Source organism: Oryctolagus cuniculus, chromosome 6 (genome assembly GCF_964237555.1).
Source record: "Oryctolagus cuniculus chromosome 6, mOryCun1.1, whole genome shotgun sequence".
Lineage (NCBI taxonomy): Eukaryota > Metazoa > Chordata > Mammalia > Lagomorpha > Leporidae > Oryctolagus > Oryctolagus cuniculus.
Genome location: NC_091437.1, coordinates 150,667,244 through 150,689,664, shown reverse-complemented (window position 1 = coordinate 150,689,664; position 22,421 = coordinate 150,667,244). Strand labels below are relative to the sequence as shown.

Genomic DNA, 22,421 nt, shown 5'->3' with positions numbered 1-22,421 from the left:
TCTGGACACCCATCTTGTGCCCTATATACTTCCAAATTGAACCTCCCTTGTTCCTGGGGCTCTTTTCTTTCCCAACCCTCAGTCTGCTAAGGAAGCCTGGTGGTTTTGGGGATGTGGGGTGTGTCATCCGGGAGACTGGTGAAAATGCAGAGGCCAGCCTGCACCCCAGACCTGCTGAGGGAATCAGCTTCTGCAGGAGCGGAATCCGGGCACCTGTAGTTTGAATCACCTCTCCCAGTGACGCAAAGCCCTTCCTTGAGAATCATTGAAAGGGTGGTTAAGGGTGTAGCGTTGGAATCCGGCCTGTCTGAACCTCTGTTATCTAATCTATAAAATGAGGATCAAATGGCTTGTATTTTACAGAGCTTCTGTGAGAACAACATGAGATAACCCAGGGACAGGACTTAGCCCAGTAACTGACACATGATAAGTGCTCATAAATATTGTCGGCAGCTGTTCTTGTCACACTCCTGAGTGCCAGAGGACCACTACATCTGCAAGTTTAAGGAACTGGGAAAAAAGAGCAAAGGGCTTTGTCACCTTGGTCTCAAAGGTTAGATAGAATGAAGTAAGCCAGACATAGAAAGACAAATTCTACGCATTTTATTTCATATATGGAAGATAATATAGAGAATATTTTAAAAAGTGTTGATGCCATATTATTTGGTGTGTAGATAATTATAAATGTTGTCTTCACTGAATTATACCCTCTACATAATAATAATTTTTCCTTCCCTACTTTATGATCCTTGTCTTGAATCCCACATTATGGCTATTAATGTCCCTGCTTTCAAGAAAAACAGTATGTTTGTATATGTGTATCATATTAACATATGAAGATGGTAAAATATTAAAAATTGTTAAATCTTTTTAAAAGATTTGGATTAAATGCTTCAAAAAATTCAAAAATAAGGTCAGGTTCAAGATAAAAAAAGTTGAAAAGATTATATAGAATGCCAGGGTTCGTTCTTACCAGATGGAAATGACACAGGGCACCATGTCTAAAATGTAAAGAAAGGCCCCAGAGGAAGACAGCTGGGCTCTGAAGGCCTCCAGTCTAACCGCTGAACCCAGCCTGTGTTCCCAGCATGATTCCAGACCAGCAGCCCAACCCAGTGGAAATACACGATGCAAACCAACAATGTGGCTTAGGGTAGGAAAACGTGGCCTCACTGTCTTTGACCTTACTGGTCGCTTGGGTGGTTACCATGACGATATACTGGGTGAGCTAAGAAGACACAAATCAGGTAACTGTTGCTCTAGATATTTGATGTCCCAAATTCTGTTGGGTCCCACATCTCTTTAGGGTATGGAATCTGAGCTGCTTTGGGTTTGTTTCGGTTTTGTTCTAGAATGACGTGTCACGTAGACCAGCTGAACACTTGGTACGATATGAAAACTCATCAGGAAGTGACCAGCAGCCGCCTCTTCTCAGAAATCCAGACCACCCTGGGCACTTTCGGTCTGAATGGGTTAGACAGGCTTCTGTGCTTCATGATTGTGAAAGAGCTGCAGGTGAGGCTTTGGACACCCCTGCCTGTTCCCTGCGGCCTTGGGGGAGAGAAGAGAGTAGATCTGGTTCCACCATTTTAACTCACTGATTTCATGCTGTCTTAGGCTAATGTTGGGTAGGTAAGAATTGAAAATAAGCGAATTTCTCTGGCCAGCATAGCATGTTTATAGTTAGACTGTTTTTGTTAGTTTAAGCTTGGGAAGATAAAACTTCATTACAGCCAATAACTCCTTTGCAACCTAAAGTTGCTATGTCCCCTTTTGTCCTATCTATAGGCTGTATGACATAGGCCCCATCTCTGGTCTACAGAGCATTATAGCCAAGAGAAGTGTTTATTCATTGTACTCATTGCGTTTGGTTCTTTGATCATGCCTTCTTGTTTTTAGAATTTCCTGAGTATGTTTCAGAAAATTATCCTGAGAGACAGAACTGTTCAGGATACTTTAAAAACCCTCATGAATGCTGTCAGCCCCCTAAAAAGTATTGTAGGTAAGTGTCCTGAGACTAGTCTGGTGTGGAGTTAACACCGTAGCCTTTCAGAATTTACTAAATAAAAAACTATGTTTTAACCCTTCAGCAAATTCGAATAAAATTTATCTTTCCGCCATTGCCAAAACACAGAAGATTTGGACCGCTTATCTCGATGCTATAATGAAGGTACGTTGTGGGAGACAGGGTGATAATTGCTACTATATTTTTCAAATTACCATTTGCTTCTCTGACTTCATTGCCCAAAGAAACCTACTCTGCTTTCTTTTGTCAGGGAAACAACAATATTAGACTTTAGCACAATTCTGAATTCACTTGAGTCATCTTCCTTTCTGGGACTATTCTTCAATAGGATTTTTATGGGCCTGTTGGTTTCCTTTTTTTTGCTGAACAAAACCAGGTTTTGCAAAACCAGAAGTGCTCTTATACAAGGAAATAGAAATTTTCTTCCCTGAGTAATGCCAAGTGCATTTATTGCAAGGATCTGTTAATTTCTAGACAGAATTTCCAAGGAGCTGTTAGAAAGGAGATCTGTCTCTTCCCCCATATTGTATCTGCATTGATGTTAGAAAACTAGGTTCTTTGGAGCATAAATTATCCTTGCCCTGTGTCTCTGGAAATGAGTAGGAAAGACAAATGAGGGTGTACACTTGTTGGGTGGAAATCCAGTTTATTTTCTAATCCAGTCACCTTGCCTGCTTCTGCCCTGTGCCAGTAGACCCCAGAGACTCTCTGTGTCTTCTCTCTGTCCTCCTCTCATCGTCTGATGATATGCTACAGCCTGTTATGTCCAAGGCCTGGTCTGCTGCTGGAGAGTGAAATGAGGCAGTGCCTATGTCTTCAGAAAGCCTACTGACAGAGAAGGCTTCCTCATGAAAACTGGTTCGTGGTCAAAAGTGCTCATAACATGGGAAAGTCTAGAATGCTAAGGGAATTTGGAAACATTCTATTCTCTTGTTTCCAGTTATATACTGAAACAGTGCTGTTGATGTCTCAAAAATTCACGTATGCTCAGTAGGCTTTGTTGTTTAATATTGATTAGAAAGGCAAAGGCAAGGGCTGGCACTGTGGCGTAGCAAGTAAAAGCTGCCGCCTGCAATTAAATCGCCCTATGTGGCTAGCGGCTGCTGTCCTGGGCAGTGCAGCTCTAGAAAAGTCTTGGAGTGCAGGTGGTGAGCAGGTATCTCTACCAAGGCACTCAGAGGTGACATAAGTTTACCAACCTTTCCAGGCTGCTTGGCCTCCTGGTAGCTTATCCAAGCTTGAAGTGAGACAAAAGTAAAAAAATAGGCACTAAGTGAGACTCAGTATGCACTACGAACCATTTCTATTAAAGTGGCTTTATTCCTTTTCTGTTTCTTAAGTTTTATTTTATTTATTTAAAAGGTGGAGTTAGGTAGAGATAGAGATCCTCCATCTGCTGCTTCAATCCCCAGATGGCCACAACAGCCGGAGCTGGGTCAGCCCAAAGCCAGGAGCCAGGAGCTTCCTCTGGGTCCCCCAGGTGGGTGCAGGGATCCTAGGACTTGGGCCAGCCTCCACTGTTTTCCTAGGCACATTAGCAGGGAGCTGGATCAGGAGTGGAGCAGCGGCAGCTTAACCCATTATGCCACAACACTGGCCCAAAATTGACTTTATTTCTGTTTACATTCTTAACTGATGTTTTCATGAGAATTGTTTTTAAAGATTTATTTATTTGAAAGGCAGTTAGAGAGAGAGAGAGATCTACCATCCTCTGCTTCTTCCCAAATGGCCTCAATGACCAAGACTGGGCCAAGTGGATGCCAAGTAGCCCAGAGTTCCCATCTGGGTCTCCCACCTTGGTGGCAGGGGCCCAAGTACTTGGGCCATATTCTTCTGCCTTCCCAGACACATTAGCAGGGAGCTGTGTTGGAAGTGGAATAGCTGGGGCTCAAACCAGTGCTCCAATCTGGGATGCCAGTGTCACAGGCGATGACTTACCCCGGTGCACCATGGCACTGGCCCCATGAGATTCCTTGACCTGGTGTATCCTAGACGTAGAGCATTAAGCAAGGAAATAAATGAGGCAAATATGAGCTGTGAGAGACACTTTTAGTGACTTGAGAGAGCCTGCAATTTTCTTGGCTTGGTCCTATTCAAGTTTTAAACAATACTTTCCTGTAAATTCAAAGATTTCTTATTAATAAATAGTGTTAGTGATTGAAAAGTAGCCTTGTAGGAATAGTGGTTGAAAGTCACCCATCTGAGGTCGTTTCCTACTTTGAACTCTCACGAGCTCAGTTTATCCACATGACTTCTCTTAGAAAAGGCCACTGCGTTTTCTTTCCTGTGCCCCAACAAATCCGAGAAGAAATGTTCACTTCCACTGTACTGCTGCTGGCATTACAATACAGTCTTCCCCTTCCCCACTCCCCCCTTGCCAGTCTTTTAGGGATACCTTGCCTTGAATGGGAAAAAAGAAATTTAGTGGCACATCTGTGGGTGTTGTGCAACAGGTTAAGCTGCCACTCCAGATGCCCCCATTCTGTGTCTGAATATCTGGGATCCCACGTTCACCTCCAGCCCAGATTCCTGCAAACATGCACCCTGAGAGGCAGTAGGTGATGTCTCAAGTACTTACGTCTTGTAGCCCGTTTGGGAGACCCAGAGGGAGCTCTTGCTCCTGGTTTCAGGCTGGCCCAGCCTTGGCCGTGAGAAGCATTTGAGGAATGAACCAACAGATGGAAAATAAATCTGTCTCTATCTCTCTCTTTCAAATAAATAAACTCAAAACCAATAGAAGAAGTTTATTGGCACGAATGTACCATTGATCGTGTGGTGTCAACAAGTTTATAGGAGCAATCTGAACTCTTTCGAGCCTCACCCAAAAATCATTCCTATTACCCAGTAATCATTATCATTTCTGTTCCTCACTATGAAATTACCACGGTTTGCTGTGTCAGCATAACTCTCGCACAATTTCTATTGTAACGGATAATTTCATTTCATCACTGTTGGCTCCCATTTTTAGGTGTGTGTAAAAGCATTGTCCTGAGGTGGTGTCTGTACGCTTCACTAGATACCCAAAGGAGCATCCAAGGCACACAGAAAGGTTCAAGACTGGCATTGAGCCTGGTGTTAACACAAATGTGTCCCGTATGAGAAAGCCTAGCTCCAGTACCCAGCCCTGGCTCCTGGTCCCAGCATCCCAGTAATGCGCACCACAGGAGGCAGTGGTGATGTCCCAAGTAATTAGGGCCCTGCTTTCCACATGGGAGGCCTGGCTTGAGTTCCAGGGCCCCAGATTGACCCCAGCCTCGTCCTGATATTATGGATATTTGGGGAATGAACCACTGGATGGGAGTTCTTTGTTGCTCTGTCTCTTGTCTCTCGAATTAATTAATGAAAATAGAATAAAATATCTTAAAAAGCCAGAGGGCTAGGGGATTTTCATTGTAACAGGGGTCTTCTTGGAAGATGTTCTGTAAACTAGTTTGTAGTCCAGATAATTAATGATCTGTAGTCCTGAATGACATGGACAGATTTATGGTCCCCAAATCTGAGAATGCTAGTGACTTGAGAAAGTTCAGTGTAGAACGCCTAAAAGAAAGATGGGCTTCTCATAACAGCTATTAAACGTGGAGTGCTTATTCCCCACGAGAGAAAAGCTACAGCTTTGATAAAGTCGCCCCTCTGAGCCATGAACAACTGAACACTAGTGGATCACCTGGTAAATATTGTACTTCGGAGCCCCTCTGAGAAGCGTACAGGAACTATCCAGACATTGCTTGAAGCGTCTTCTGCGTCCCATCAGGCGAGGTGCTGGTCTTCGCTGTGCAGCCACTCCAGGAAATCCTTCCATTTTTCTGTAGATGTTGGCATCCTGCTGGTGGAAAATTGCCGTCTTTTGTTTGCCTGCCACCATCTGTCCGTTGGAAACGCTTTTGTGTGCTGCCTCTCGTTCGTTCTTCTTCCCAGGTCGGGCAGATGCAGATTCTGCGGCAGCAGATCGCCAATGAACTCCATTACTCCTGTCGGTTTGACTCCAAGCATCTGGCAGCGGCTCTGGAGAACCTCAATAAGTAAGTGGCGGCCTGGAAGCAGCCGTCCGTGGGCTTGGATGGCTCGGCTCCCAGGTGTCCTGGTTCCTTCAGTTCCTCGCTCTCCAGTTCTTCTGGGGTGAGAGGTCCTTGAACGTCCCAGGCCTCCTCTCCGTGGGTGTCAGATCTGGCATCAGAAGCCTCTTTCCGCAGAGTATCCCTTGTCCTCTCCCGGCCCCTCTCTGCCCTCTCCTCCCGTCAGTCGTCCCTCTTCCTTCCTCTCTCTCCTTCCCCGCCCCCTGCCCCCACCATGGATCCTTTTGTTCAGCCAACATACATTGATCACGTAACACGCACCACTGTGCTAGGTACTCAGATGGGTTTGGAAATGATCTCAAATCCACATCCAGCTTCCTAGGTTCTGTCCACTTCTGAGCACTGGTCATCCAGGGGGCAGCTGAGAGTGAGCGTTGATGACCGTAGTGCTATTGGGTACCCATCCTGAAGTGCACTTGGCTCTCCGCCTCACCAGCAGCCTGCCCGCATTTGAACCTCCTACAGAAGATAAATAATCGTGTTCCTAAGAGGTAGTGAAGCCAGTGCTTTGACAAAGTGGGTTTTGAAAACAGTTTAGTCAATTTTTTTTAAAGATTTATTTTATTTATTTGAAAGTCAGAGTTACAGAGAGGCAGAGGCGGGGGGGGTGGGTCTTCCATCTGATGGTTCACTCCCCAGATGACTGCCACAGCCAGAATTGCACCAGTCCAAAGAAAGGAGATTCCTCCGGGTCTTCCATGGAGGTGCAGAGGCCCAAGGACTTGGGCCATCTTCCACTGCTTTCCCAGGCCATAGCCGAGAGCTGGATTGGAAGAGAAGCCAGGACTCGAACCGGTGCCCACCTGGGATGCTGGCACTGCAAGCAGCAGCTTTAACCGCTACGCCGCAGCTCAGCCTCTAGTCAGTTCTTGAAGATTTGAATTATGAGAGTACTTGATTAAGTTTGACTCCAAAAGATAAAGTATGTCCAGGTCGTTTTTTCCACTAGACGGATCGATTCCTCATTTGGTGGATGGGAGCCCGAGGCCCGGGAAGATCGCCTCACTGCTCAGCGTTAGCTGTTGTGTAGATCCAGTTCACTGCTGGTGTTCAGCACTGCTTTCTTCCTGCACTTAGGGCGCTCCTGGCGGACATCGAAGCCCATTATCAGGACCCCTCGCTTCCGTACCCCAAAGAAGATAACACGCTCCTCTATGAAATCACCGCCTATCTGGAGGCAGCTGGCATTCACAACCCACTGAATAAGGTGAGCGAGCCACATAGCGTGGCGTAGTGGGCCGCAGTGTCCGGCAGGAGGCAGTCTGGCCCAGGAGACAGATCACGGTGCCACAGTTACCAGGAGAACCTGGGTCCACACACCAATGCCTGCGTTCCTTCCAGTGCCCTGCCCTTACGGAGCCTTGATCACGCCTTCTCTGCTGGGCTTGGGACTGTGAGGACCAAGAGTCAATGAAGGCTTCTACGGAAGTGGGAAGTGCTGTATGGCTGCCAGAGTAGTCTGGGTGTGTCTGGGGTTTGGTGTCTGGGATGCAGCTGCATGGGAGCTGGGAGCTGTTTTAGCCAGGCAAGTGTCCTCTTGTGACTGACAGTCATCGCCTGAGCGGTTTTCCATAAATTGGTGCCAGATCTCATTTGGTGGCAGAATCTCTCCTGAATTGGCATAAGACTGTTTGTACTCATTATTTGTCCTACTTAGTGCAGCTATTCTTATGTTTTGATACAGAAATACTGATGACCTTGATTGCCAAGTGTTACTCCTACCCTAGATTACCTTTCTAGAATCTGTAAGGTTTGAAACTCTGAAATGCATATTATCCCTAGGGTTTTAGGTAGACTATGAAGTCAAATGGGAGCCAACATCTGTTGAATATTCTCTACATATCAAGCATGGATTACCCCCCTAACCTTGGATTATCTCACTTAATCTTACAACTCTGAAATCAGCACTTTTTAGGTGAGGAACCAGAGACTCAGGGAGGTAAACGACTCCCCCGAGGCTCCATGCTCGGGAGTGGGGGCCAGGCCCCCTGGCCTGTCTCCTCGAGGGGTCTGCCATGGCCGTGAAGGCCCCTTCTGCACTTCCCGCAGGGTACCTGGGTGGGGGACTGCTCAGTGGCAGTGCACAGGGGAAACCAGATGACGAAGGAGGATTCCTCCTTTCCACGTGGGCGCTGCCGCTCCTGCTCCGTGCGTCTTTGCCTTTCCTCTCTCATCTTCTTCCTCCCTCCAGCTCTGCCTCGGTCTTTATTTTGCTCCAACTCCGACTCTTCATCACTCCCCCATGTCATGTATTAATGACATGAATGGGATTGAGGAAAAATCACTGCTGATTTTAAGCAAAATTGTTCTCCGTGGAGGGGCCGATAATGATACCCTGGGTGTGTGATTCAGCTCACTGCAGGTGTTTGTCAGGTTTGGGTCAGACGAGGGACGTTAAATAAAACTCTAAAGGCAGCAAATTAGTGGAACCCTGCAAGTTGTAAGTAGTCTGAACAAATTGAAGCTTTTCATTTGAATGTGTGCCTCTATTACTGTGTAATGTAAAGAAACCATCCATTTCTCTGCTTTCTCTTTGCAGATATACATAACAACAAAGCGCTTGCCCTATTTCCCAGTTGTCAACTTTCTATTTCTGATCGCTCAGTTGCCAAAACTTCAGTACAGCAAAAATCTAGGTACTGTATGACGTTTACCTTCTGCAATAAATAACAGTAGAACAGCATCTAATACATAGTTCTTTTTTTTTTAACTTTTATTTAATGAATATTAATTTCCAAAGTACAGCTTGTGGATTACAATGGCTTCCCCCTCCCATAATACATAGTTGTTGGTACAGAATATGAATAGGAGATGGGTTCTTAGTTAAATGCATATTTATGAAGTCCATGTCTTTGTGTCTGAAACCTGACGCCCAATGCCCCTTTATGAAATGTAGTAGACACCAGTTTAAAATCGACCACGTCCACTTGTCCAAGGATTAATTACCCAGTGTGCAGAATCTGCGGGACCCTTGCTTTGCCTCCCTTCTTTAATGTTTGAGCAGTTGATTATGTTGTGAAGGAAACATTTTGGGGTAGGATTCTATTCAACAAGCGTCAAATGTGTACTGTGATATGAAGAATACAGCATAGTCATAGAAATAGGCTAATACAGGAATATCTGCTATTTTAATATATAGGTGAGTACATGTCAAAATACAAACACTACATACCAAAGGTTTTCAATTTATTTGTCCTTTCAAGGAATATAACCCTTGTTTTTTTTGTTTTTTTTTTTGTTTGTTTGTTTTTTTTGTCATTGGTCAGTTTATTTTGAGCATTTTTATTTAATCTCAGCTACTTCCTCTGTCTGCATAATTGTATCCAACTAAGTAGAAAGTTTTAGAATTCGTTGTAGATTTTAATTAATTTTAAATGCATTAAAAGAATATTTCTGCAAATGTAATCATGTTATTTCTTAACCAGAGATTCTAAAGTACTTTTCTTCCTTAAAGTATTTCCCTCCCTATTTTATAAGCTTTCTTCAGATAAAAATATAGAATCTCTCTGATGTTTTCATTCTCTGATTCAAAAGTACTCATTGGTCCCAGACGTCGCTCCCATGGCAGTACCTGTTCCTGCCCCAGGGTGCAGAGTGTGGTGCCCACCGTGCATCCTTACCACTGGGGAAGAGGGAACACGTCTGTGTTTGGATTCCGGCTTCACCACTGTGAGCCTTGGTGACTTCCATCACCTTACAGTGCTCCACACAGAGTGAATGCTCACCAGGTGCTAACTCCCTTCTGTGTGGGGATCAAATCAGTGTGAAAGGCCATCCCACAACTCAAGGTTCTCAAGACAGAGATTGTATTCGTTCTCTGTTGTCCATGTGTTACTTATAAATGTGATTCTTTATCATTGTCATTACACAATGAATCTTATTTTCATTTAAGATTTACTGTTCACTGTTATTCTAAAGAACTAGCTCTTTATTATTCATATAGTGAGGATCTGGTACCTTGATTATACAACTGCTTATGTCGCTGTTACATAGAATTCCCAGAACTGTAAGCAAAACAAAACAGAAACTTTAAATAGCCCAGGAAAGTATCTCTGACTATCTTTTGTTTTTATGAATTAGACTGATGGGTTAATACAGGAATCAAACTAAAGGAAAATAGGACTAAGGAAGGAACATCAGTGTGTGTTCTAAAAATATTCCATCTTGTGAGCATCGTTCTTTTTTTGTTTCCCAAAGAAACTTTTTTATTTAAGGAATACAAATTTTATAGGTACAACTTTAGGAATATACTGGTTCTTCCCACCATACCCACCCTCCCACCCCTCCCCCTCCTCCCTCTCCCATTCCCAGTCTCCATTAAGACTCATATTCAATTAACTTTATACACAGAAGACCAACTCTGTACTAAGTAAAGATTTCAACAAATTGCGCACACACACAAAACTGAGAAATAGTTTTACAGTTAACCTTCATAATAGAACTCATTGAGGACAGAAGTCCTGCATGGAAAGTTGGTGCACAGTGACTCCTGTTGTTAATTTAACAATTAACACTCTTACGTATGGCATCAGCAACCACCCAAGGCCCTTGTCATGAGCTACCTAGGCTATGGAAGCCTTTTGAATCCACAAACTATGTCAGTATTTAGACAAGGCCATAAGCAAAGTGGAAGTTCTCTCTGCCCTTCAGAGAAAAGTACATCCTTCTTTGATGGCCACTGCTTTCCACTGGGGTCTCACTCACAGAGATCCTTCATGTAGAACATTTTTTGCCACACTGTCTTGGCTTTCCATGTCTGGAATGCTCTCATGGGCTTTTCAGCCAGACCAGGATGCCTTAAGGGCTGATTCTGAGGTGAGCGTTGTTCTTAAGACAATTAAATGTGCCTTTGCAGAAAGACTTTTTGAGTGTTTTCTTTAGAGGAAGCTTCTGTTGTTGACATCATGTTTGTTTTCCCTGGACAGGATAATTTCTTCATATTGACTACTGTTAGAATATGTTTCCATGTACTTTTCTTACATGGTAGGTCAGCATTGCCAGGGTCCAAGAAAGGTGATTGATTGTAACTTATTTAGGCATCTCTAGTTTAACAGATTTCCCAGCCTTCCCAAGAACCCAAATGGAGGGCTCTGTCTGATCAGTTGAACTTTTTAAGAAACTGCCAGCCCTTTGTCCACAGTGGTTATACCCCTTACACTCCCACCAACAGAGACTGTATGTATACTCCATATCCTCGCCAGCATTTGATGGTGTCACTTTTAAAACTGTATCCATTCTGATGGTAGAGTGGTGTGGTATCTCGTGATAGTTTTAGTTCGCCTCCCTCCATGGTTAGTGATGTTGAACACTTTGTCGTGTGCTTGTTGGCATTCCCTGTTGCCCTCTCTGTCTGCATCTGGTATGGTCTTTTGCTTGTCTTTAAATTGAATTGTTCATCTTTTAATCACAGCATGGGAGTAATTCATTGATGATGATACAGTTACTTTGTCAGATACGTATATTGTGACTATTTTCTCACAATCTGTATTTACCTGTTCACTCTTACTGATGACTTTTTTTTTTTTTTTTTTTTTTTTAAAGATTCAGTTATTTGTTAGAGAGGGGCACAGAGAGAGCTCTTCCACCTGCTGGTTCACACCCCAAATGACCACAACAGCCAAGGCTGGGCCAGGCTGAAGCCAGGAGCTTCATCCAAGTCTCTCATGTGGATGAAAGGGGCCCATGCACCTGGGCCACCTTCAGCTGCTTTTCCCGGGCCATTAGCAGGGAGCTGGATCAAAAGTGGAGCAGGGGCTGGTGCTTTGGTATAGTGGGTATAGCCGCTGCCTGCAGTGCAGGCATCCTATATGGTTCAAGTCCCAGCTGTTCCACTTCTGATCCAGCTCTCTGCTACTGCGTGGGAAAGCAGTGGAAAATGGCCCAAGTACTTGGCCCCTGCACCCCCGTGGGAGACTCAGAAGAAGCACCTGGCTTTGGATCGGCACAGCTCTGACCATTGTGTCCATCTGGGTAGTGAACCAGCAGATGGAAGACCTCTCTCTCTCTCTCTGCCTCTGCCTCTAACTCTCTGCTTTTCAAATAAATAAATATACATATATATTTATATTTTTTTTAAAGTGGAGTAGGCAGCACATGAACTGGCGCCCATGTGTGATGTCAGTGTCACAGGGGGCTGCTTTACCCACTGTACCACAACACCTGCCCCATTGCTGGCAACATTAATGAGTAGATTTTTTAATGTTGATGATGTCCAACTAAGCCATTTTTTTTCCTTCAAAATTAGTCTTTCCTGTGTCTTATCTAAGAAATCTTTGCCTACTCCAAGGGCATAAACATACTCCTTTAGGTCTTTTTCTAGAAGCTTTATTTCACACCAAGGTCTGGGGTCCTTCTCAACTTACTTCTTGTGTATGGCATGAGAGTGGGTGGTCAAGGTTCATTTTTCCCCTGTGAAACAATTTTGGCACTGTTTGTTCAGAAGATTTCTCTTCGTCTGTTAAATTATCTGGCATGTTTGTGGAAATTTTGTTGATCATACAAGAATAAAACTATTTCTAGTCTCTATTCTGTTCCATTGATCTGTTTATCTACCTCTATGCCAATACTTAGTCTTGATTACCGTAACTTGTTGGTGAGCCTTGAAATTAGGCAGTGTAAGACTTCCAGCTTTGTTGGTTTTCAGCATTGTGTTTCCTCGTGAAAACCCTAGGCTCTTTCTCTTACTTTCCAGAGAATCATGCAGGTAGAAGGTGAGAGACCCCAGATTCTGGCAGAACTCCTTAGTGAGAAAGCCGGCTTCAGCACTCACTCACTCCATAACTTTGCACCTCCCACCCTGCTGGCTTCTGCAGGCTGTTTGCTTGTGTAATGCTCACCATTGTGTGCGGAGAGACTTGTGACTTACTTTATCCTGCACTTCAGTTGTTCTTACACGGAACAGTAGTTCAGGTATCTAGGATGTCATGCTGTCATTAACAGGGGATTTTTATTTTTCCCTTACATTTACCTAAATCTTCAGAAAGCTTCAGCAATCGCATGCAGTCATTGTGGGATGCAGAACAGGCAGCAATGATGATGGGGAAAGTTGGAGGCCGCCTTGTTGTTTTGAATCCCCGGAAGCACTAGACTGCGCCGCCCACCTGTAGGCAATGCACAGTGGTCCTTGCCTGCCAGGTTGTCCCCAGCAGGTGACAACGACGTGGCCCCGAACATTTCGCCACTCACGAGAGTCGTCGTGGGTGGGTGTCGCCCGAGTCCTTCACCTGGCGCTGTGATCTCTCCCCTCGCAGGAATGGTCTGCCGCAAGCCCGCCGACCCCGTCGATTGGCCGCCGCTCGTCCTGGGGCTGCTCACCCTGCTGAAGCAGTTTCACTCCCGCTACACGGAGCAGTTCCTGGCGCTGATCGGCCAGTTCATCCGCTCCACAGTGGAGCAATGCACAAGGTACAGATGACCCCGCAGGGATAAACGGAACTTAAGTCACAAAAGTTTGCCTACCCAAGTCCTCTTAAGTATGTCCCTGGCAGAGATGGGCAATGGCCGTGTGCCCTTCTGGGGAGAGTGAGTCGGGGCACGTCCCCTCGTTTGGGACCCTTGAAGATGCACCTGTCCTCGGTCCCCCAGCCAGAGGTGTCCCTTTGGGTGCATTCGCGTCTGTACCAGCTTCCCTGCTGTCCAGCTGTGAAGGCAGCAGAAGCTGGTCCAAGTACTGGGGTCCCAGCCACCCCCATGGGAGACCTGGGTGGCCCAGCCCTGGCCATTGTGGCCACTGGGGGAGTGAACCGGTGGGTGGAAGATCTCTCCCTGTCTTTCTGTGTGTCTCCTCTCTCTGTAACTCTGCCTTTCAAATAAATCTTAATTGGCCTCCCTCCAAGTACACTGAATCAGCTCGGAGACATCCCTGACAGGGAGTCAGCCTCTCTGGAACATTCCCTGATCAGACGCTTGCTACCACTTAAGGCAATGCAGTACACCAGTAGAGTGGTTTCATTGGAAAGGTCTCTCTTTGAAAAAAAAATTTATTTATTTGAAAGAGTGAAAGGGAAAGACAGAGAAATCTTCCATCCAGGGGTTCATTCCCCAGATGGCTGCAATAGCCAGAGCTGGGCCTGTCCAGAGCCAGGAGCTTCTTCCAGGTCTCTTTCATGAGTGCAGGGGCCCAAGGACTTGGGCCATCTTGTGCTGCTTTCTCAGGCTCATTAGCAGGGAGCTGGATCAGAAGCGGAGCAGCCAGGACTTGAACTGTTGCCCATATGGGATGCCGGCACTGCGGCTGGTAGCTTTACCTGCTACGCCAAAGCACTGGCCCCAGGAAGGTCTGTCTGTCTGTCTGTCTGTCTCTCTGTCTGTTGGAAAGAGATTTCCACAAGTGCTCGCATTAGCCAAGGCTGGGCCAGGCTGCAGCCAGGAGCCTAGAACTCAATGCAAGTCTCCCACATTGGAGGCAGGGGTCCAAGTACTGGAGCAAGACTGCTGCCTCCCAGAGCGCACATGAGCAGGCAGCTGGAGTCGGAGAGTGGAGCAGCCTGGGCTCCAACCCGGCGCTTCAGTTAGGGATGCAGGCGTCCCAAGCAGCATCTTAGCTGCCGAGCCAGGCACCCACCCCCCATTAGGAAGTTCCCGATGTGGTGATTAGAAACCCACATCTCTGAACATGTCAGCTGGTGAGCTTTTTTTCTACCCTCTGAAATTACACAGGAGAAAACGTGGCCTCACTTATCGGTGGTATCGCTCCAGTCCCTGAGTCGGCGCTTGCCTTGGATCTTCCCTGCCTTAGCTGCGTCCCTTCCTCCTGCTCCTGCTGTTTGGTAGCTCAGAGACGTTCCATAGGAGAGCTTCCCTGGGTATTCCAGTCTGTTACTGGCCATGTAAAACGTGGCTTCCTGAGCCAAATACAGCCCTCCCCTTAGAGTGGGGAGGTTGTCTTGTTTTGTTTTGTTTAAAGATTTTATTTATTTATTTGACAGATATAGTTAGACAGTGAGAGAGAGACAGACAGAAAGGTCTTCCTTCTGTTGGTTCACTCCCCAAATGGCCTCCATGGCCGGCGCTGCGCTGATCCGAAGCCAGGAGCCAGGTGCTTCTCCTGGTCTCCCATGGGGTGCAGGGCCCAAGCACTTGGGCCATCCTCCACTGCCTTCCCGGGCCACAGCAGAGAGCTGGCCTGGAAGAGGAGCAGCCGGGACTAGTACCTGGCACCCACATGGGATGCCAGCGCCGCAGGCGGAGGATTAACCAAGTGAGCCACAGCGCCGGCCCCAGACTGGGGAGTTATCACGGGCGCTCTCCTGGGCCCTCCGTGAGTGGCGGTGCGCCCGGGATTGCAGTAGTAGAATCTGGGACTCCATTGCGTGTGGTGGCTCATACCGCCTTTGCATTCCTTTCAATCCTCACGTCTCCCCACGAGCTGCAGTCAGGCCAGTTCCTCCACATCTGAGTTAATGAGCAGTAAACAAACATCGGATGTTTTTCTAGAATGTATGGTCAGACTCATTTCAAAAAGTAGATTTCTTTTAAAAACTTGAAGAAAGAGGGCTTGAAGGAGGGAGAGATCTCACGAATGAAGTTCTAGCCGTCACACAATGAGGCTGCGGGGAAGGTGCAGTGGGCCCCTGAACACCTGGTGCGTGGGCACAGGCCCGTGGAGAGCCAGTGGCCTTCCTCCCCTGGCGCCAGGCACCAGTGAGGGACAGCTGAACTGTCCCAGGAGCGGTCGTGCGTGAGCGCTCTCACAAGCAGCCAGTCTGCAGAGAAGAGGTCGGCAGATCATTCCCATGAGGTTCGCTCATGAGCAAATGCGTGGGAAATACTGTTAACACCTAAAAACTCCTCTGGTAGAATACCGAGAGCGGAAGCTCTGTACGGAATCTGTGGTGTGCTTTGTACAAGGGCACTTCACAAAGTTTGAGGAAAATGGAATGACAAATAAGTTTATTTTGGTGTAACAACATTTTGCTCTCTGGGAGGGAGGGTTGGGGGAAGGTTGGTTAGCAGGTACTAAGTTCATGGTTAGCAGTAGGGAGTGTCTGGTGTCGTGTTGCACAGTAGGGCAGCGGTAGATCATGATGATACACTGCATGTTCCTCTAAAAAAAAACACAAGAAAGGAGTTTGAGTGTTTCCCCCTCAAGAAATGCTAAATATGTGGGTAGATAGATTGGACATTAAGCAATGTATACGTGGTATCCCATATAAGTCTGTACAGTTCTTACAATCAGTTAAACATTTTTTGAAATCCATGCCTAATTCATAATACACATTTGTCATGAACATTTTGAAGAGGCCCCAACCCCCCCCCATAGGCCTAGATTATACTTGGTGGGAAGCTGGCACGCAAGCGAGCAGGGCGTGAAGAGGCTGGGAGGACGGGCTCCGCGAAGGGCTGTGCCAGGGCAGGCAGGGAGGCCTCCACAGAGGCAGCAGTGGCTGAGTGGGACAGGAAAACCGGCGGCAAGTGCGCCCCCAGGTCAGGTGCAGAGCCTGCAGGGCTAGGGCAGGGACCGCTGGGGGTTGCACTGGGAGGCATGGCCGGGGAGCAGAGGGAGAGGAGGCCGCAGGGCTAGGGTGTGCGGTCCCTGGTAAGGCAGAGGGGGCTGCCGAGAATTGGCCCTGCAGGGCAGGCCCCCGGAGGCCTGTGAGCAGGAAGCATGAGGGGTTCTGGACCCCGTCTGCTCACTGTCCCATGTGCAGTCTGCATGTGGACTTTGACCGAGGGCCTGAGGTGTAGCAGGCAGGGCCTGGATGCGCACCGTCCTCTCTTGCAGCCAGAAGATCCCAGAGATGCCTGCCGAGGTCGTGGGTGCCCTGCTCTTCCTGGAGGACTACGTCCGCTACACAAAGCTGCCCAGACGGGTAAGTGAGAAGACGCTGAAGGGCAGTCCGGAATGGCCATGGCCGGCTTGGAAGCCGCAAGTCACAGCAGTGGCCCTGGGGCACCCGCTGGGTGCCTTCTGCGGCCGCTCCGCCAGGCCAGGTGCTTTGCCAGAGGCCGGCTCTACCACAGCTTCCCGCCCGCTCCTCTCACACATCACACACCTCCCCCGTCTCAGGCCAGGGAAGGGCAGGACTCCAGCTGGGAGACGTCTCTCAGGGCCAAGGTCAGGAATCGGCCACACGCGGTTTGTTCTTTCTCTGCGAGGACCTGGTTCCTACAGTGAGTTTGCGTGTTCACGCCACAGCTATTCCCATGCAGCCACGGTTTGTGCAAGGAAAGACTGCGTTTTGCCTAAGAGATTCTTTCCTTTTCCTTTATCACTAGTAGTTCTACTTTTTTACCTGAAAGTGAAAGATTGATACTAAAATACAAGAGATGCTGAAAAAAATCATTTCTCATTTTTAAAAATTAGTAGGTTAAGGATTAAAGGTAGGGCCGGCGCCGTGGCTCAATAGGCTAATCCTCCACCTTGCGGCGCCGGCACACCGGGTTCTAGTCCCGGTTGGGGCGCCGGATTCTGTCCCGGTTGCCCCTCTTCCAGGCCAGCTCTCTGCTATGGCCAGGGAGTGCAGTGGAGGATGGCCCAGGTGCTTGGGCCCTGCACCCCATGGGAGACCAGGAAAAGCACCTGGATCCTGGCTCCTGCCATCGGATCAGCGCGGTGCGCCGGCTGCAGCGGCGGCCATTGGAGGGTGATCCAACGGCAAAGGAAGACCTTTCTCTCTCTGTCTCTCTCTCTCACTGTCCACTCTGCCTGTCAAAAAATAAAAAAAAATAAAAAAAAAAAAAGATTAAAGGTAGTTTTTCTTAATATATATAATGAAAGCCAGAGGTGGCCTTTTTTTTTTTTTTAAGATTTATTTACTTATTTGAAAAGCAGAGTTTCAGAGAGGCAGAGGCAGAGAGAGGGGTTTCCCATCAACTGTTCACACCCCGGATGGCCACAGCACAGTGTCCTGAGCTGTGCCGATCCAAAGCCAGGAGCCAGGAGCTTCTTCACTTCCAGGTCTCCCAGGCAGGTGCAGGGGCCCAAGGACTTGGGCCATCCTCTGCTGCTTTCCCAGGCCATAGCAGAGAGCTGGATCGGAAGTGGAGCAGCCAGGACTCGAACCGGCGCCCATGAGATGTCGGCACTGCAGGCAGCAGCTTTACCCGCTATGCCACAGCGCTGGCCCCAAGGATGACCTTTTAAAAATTAACTAGTAAAGCCAGCGCCGCGGCTCACTAGGCTAATCCTCCGCCTTGCGGCACCAGCACCCCGGGTTCTAGTCCCGGTCAGGGCACTGGATTCTGTCCCGGTTGCCCCTCTTCCAGGCCAGCTCTCTGCTGTGGCCCAGGAGTGCAGTGGAGGATGGCCCAAGTGCTTGGGCCCTGCACCCCATGGGAGACCAGGAGAAGCACCTGGCTCCTGCCATCGGATCAGCGCGGTGCGCCGGCCGCAGCGTGCTGGCCGCGGCAGCCATTGGAGGGTGAACCAACAGCAAAAGGAAAACCTTTCTCTCTGTCTCTCTCACTGTCCACTCTGCCTGTCAAAAAAAAAAAAAAAAAAAATTTAACTGGTAGTGGCATTCTCCTGAAAGGCAAGGCTGTAAAAGTGGTAAGATGGTATCTTGCTGCTACTTTTGCTGTCCAGGAGCAAGATAATAAAATAAGAAGTGAAACTAAAATGCATATTAGGATGAAGACAAACTACACATTATTTATTGAAGATGTCACTGTATTCCTTGAACATCCAATAGAATGATATGAACAAGCTGGTTACAGAATAAATGTGTAAAGTACACTAATAACCAATTTAAAATATAATATGTAAAAGGTTCCATTCACAGAAATAGCAGTGAAAGGGGCCGGTGTTGTGGTGTAGCCCGTAAAGCCACCACCTGCAATGCTGGCACCCCATATGGGTGCTGATTTGTGTCCCAGCTGCTCCACTTCTGACCCAGCTCCCTGCTGATGGCCTGGGAAAAGTAGCAGAGGATGGTCCAAATGCTTGGGCCCCTGCTCCCCGTGAGGGAGACATGGTGGCTTCTGGCTATTGCAGCCATCTGGGGAGTGAATCTCTCTCTTGGTCTCTCCTTCTTTCAGATAAATGAATAAATCTTCAAAAAAAAAAAAAACTGAAATGATACAGTTGAGGATAATTGAATAACCTCTAAAAGGATTATGAAAAACAATTTAGAAAAAATACAATTTTTTTTTTTTAAACAGGCAGAGTGGACAGAGAGAGACAGAGAGAAAGGTCTTCCTTTGCCGTTGGTTCACCCTCCAATGGCCGCCGCGGCCGGCGCACTGCGGCCGGCGCACCGCACTGATTCCATGGCAGGAGCCAGGAGTCAGGTGCTTTTCCTGGTCTCCCATGGGGTGCAGGGCCCAAGCACCTGGGCCATCCTCCACTGCACTCCCTGGCCACAGCAGAGGGCTGGCCTGGAAGAGGGGCAACCGGGACAGAATCCAGCGCCCTGACCGGGACTAGAACCCGGTGCGCCGGCGCCACTAGGCGGAGGATTAGCCTAGTGAGCCGTGGCGCCGGCAAAAAAATACAATTTTGAAACATGAAAGCTGAATGAGAAAACGTTTGACTATTATAGCAATGTCATTTTTCTAATTTATAGATTTACTGCAAAACCCACAAATTTTTAACTTAAATTTTTTTTAATTTCATAAGACTTGGGCTAGAATAAGCCTTTTAAAGATAATAAAACATCTTGTAAAACTACAAAAATAAAGTGTGGTACTGATAGGAAACTCAGTGGTAGCATCAATGGATAGGAATATATGGCCTAGAAACAAATTTTGGGCATGCAATCATATAAAAGGAAAAACAGCATCCAAAACTCCCTCAGAAGGGAATATTAGTCCATAGTGCTGAGACAGTCACTTCATTTTGTGCTTAAAAAATAGCAAGGTAGGGGCTGGCATTGTGGCACAGCCAGTTAAAACACTGCTTACAATGTCAACAACCCCTGTGAAAGCGCCAGTTCAAGTCCCGGCTGCTCCACCTCAGAACCACTTCCTGCTAATGTACTTGGGCAGGGAGCAGAAGATAGGCCAGTGCTTGAGCCCCTGCCACCTAAGTGGTAGGTCAGGATGGAATTTCTGGCTCCTGGCTTCAGCCTGGCCCACACCTGGCTATTGTAGCCATTTGGGGAGTGAACCAGTGATTGGAAGATCTCACTTTTTGTCTCTCCCTCTGTTGCTTTGCCTTTCAAGTAAATCTTTAAAAAAAGAAAAAGCTAGTTAATCCTTTGTATCATCCTTGTTATCAAAATAAGTTATTGCTAGACATGAAATATGAAGCAAATAAATCAGAAATTTTAGATGGCATGGTATTGCCTCTTATAAACCCCCAGGCATAATACCAAAGGAAGAAACTGTAAACAAACTTAGAAATACCGAAGGCAACCAAAAACATTATCAAATGTATCTTAATTTAAAAAAAAGACAAAATGGAAAACATTTAAAAAGGACCGGTGTCTTTGATTTACAATGTGTTTCTCCAGTTCCATAGGAAAAAGACTACTAAACCCGTAAAGGAAGAATAATCGGGCAAAGGATGTTAACAGGCAATTTGCAGGACAAGAAACAAAATGCTGGGCCCCAGTGCTTGTAGGGTTTGGAGAAATGGGATTTCTCAAGGCTGTTTAATTGGAGTGTAAATTGGCTTGGCCTTTGGGGGAACAGTAATTTAGCTCTCCCTATTTTTTTTTTTTTTTTTTTTTTTTTTTTTTTTTTTTTTGACAGGCAGAGTGGACAGTGAGAGAGAGAGACAGAGAGAAAGGTCTTCCTTTTGCCGTTGGTTCACCCTCCAATGGCTGCCACGGCCAGCGCGCTGGGGCAGCGCACCCGCTGATCCGATGGCAGGAGCCAGGAGCCAGGTGCTTTTCCTGGTCTCCCATGCGGGTGCAGGGCCCAAGCACCTGGGCCATCCTCCACTGCACTCCCTGGCCACAGCAGAGAGCTGGCCTGGAAGAGGGGCAACCGGGACAGAATCCGGCGCCCCGACCGGGACTAGAACCCGGTGTGCCGGCGCCGCTAGGCGGAGGATTAGCCTAGTGAGCCACGGCGCCGGCCAGCTCTCCCTATTTTAAAAAAAGTTTTGTAATATGCTCACTCTGAGTCCTGCTTTTCCACCTCAAGGGGTTTACCTCCCGGATATACGTGCAGAAGTTCACCAAGACAGATGTGCAAGGATGCACGTAATGTAAGACCTGGTGGAGGCGAAGGACCCTAGATCAGACGACCCGTTTTTGTGTGGGATAGTGTGCATGACGTGGAAGAATGCAAAGCTGTTTTCATTTTCCTGAAGGGATTATCGTGAGATGTTACTTCTTTTTCATGCTCTCTACAGTAGCTTGATTCCCTGTGACTAGCAGGTGACATTTAGAACATACTCAGCTCCAGCACTTGGAAATCGCCCAGTGCTACATCTGACCCCGCCCCCAAACCCGTTGCAGCCTTCTCAGAACTCTGAAGGATGTGTAGGAACGTGTTTCTTGCCGTCCTGCCCTTCCCCCTCTGGCCTCAGTGTCGCCCTGGGCCCCGCCCACAGCCACTTCCAAGTAGGTTATATGATCTAACCCCACCTGGTAGTACTTCCCAGAGGCATAACCCCCCTAGATCAGAATGCCTCTACAAGCTCAGGAGCTCACGTTTGGGGCAGGGAACGCTATATACCCACCCTCAAGTTCACAGTGCCAGAGGACACGAGAAACAGCAAGTGGCTATTTCAGGTGCAGTCCCCCCATGTGAGTCCAGCTCTTCCCTGTAATCCATCCTGCTCCAAAGGATATCGTTTCATGAATTTCCATATGGAAAATCTTGAACTTGGTTCTACTTTAACGCTGTGAATTACTCTTGTTTTTCAGGTTGCTGAAGCACATGTGCCTAATTTCATTTTTGATGAATTCAGAACAGTCCTATAACTTTTTTCTCCTATTTCTTCAATGAAAGGATCATCCCAAAATCTTCCCACCATCACTAAAATGAATTTGGAAATGAAAAAAACCTCAACAGTTCATATAACTGCGTATTTTCCCTCCACTGTGGGAAACATCAGCCATTCTGGGTAAGATGTATCTCACAGCACTAGTTAATATGATTAATACTGTTTAAATAATGGTATTCTATACAATTTATATCATGTAGAAGCAGAACACATTTTTGTACTGCCTCTTATAAATGCTGAATGTAACTGTTATGTATAAATCCATTTAGTTTTATGTTCTAAAGAACTATTTGTGCAACTCCAGATTTTCAGTAAAATAGAATTGACAGTACCCAAAGTCGTCCTTCTGCTTTTGATTAAAAACTATATATTCACTCTTTCAAAACCCTGTTGGGAAGGTAAGAGATGGCCCTGCAAGGTACTATGGCCCACCCATGATAGCCTGGTAGGCACCTGGAGACAGCTAGAATAGTACAAATGTAGT

At 47.0% G+C, this 22,421-nt stretch overlaps 1 protein-coding gene across 2 annotated transcripts in view; it reads left to right on the top strand.

Moving 5' to 3' along the window:
• Positions 1-22,268, top strand: part of WASHC5 (WASH complex subunit 5) — a 73,964-nt gene extending 51,696 nt beyond the window's left edge. For both annotated transcript variants that reach the window (XM_070075481.1, XM_002710540.5), the window contains 9 exons: positions 1,353-1,515; positions 1,900-2,002; positions 2,091-2,170; positions 5,942-6,045; positions 7,177-7,306; positions 8,639-8,735; positions 13,350-13,503; positions 16,823-16,910; positions 21,858-22,268. In XM_070075481.1, the coding sequence (XP_069931582.1) occupies positions 1,353-1,515; positions 1,900-2,002; positions 2,091-2,170; positions 5,942-6,045; positions 7,177-7,306; positions 8,639-8,735; positions 13,350-13,503; positions 16,823-16,910; positions 21,858-21,914 (976 nt within the window). In that variant the 3' untranslated portion in view covers positions 21,915-22,268. The remainder of the gene's footprint in view (positions 1-1,352; positions 1,516-1,899; positions 2,003-2,090; positions 2,171-5,941; positions 6,046-7,176; positions 7,307-8,638; positions 8,736-13,349; positions 13,504-16,822; positions 16,911-21,857) is intronic.
• Positions 22,269-22,421: the final 153 nt, after the last annotated feature.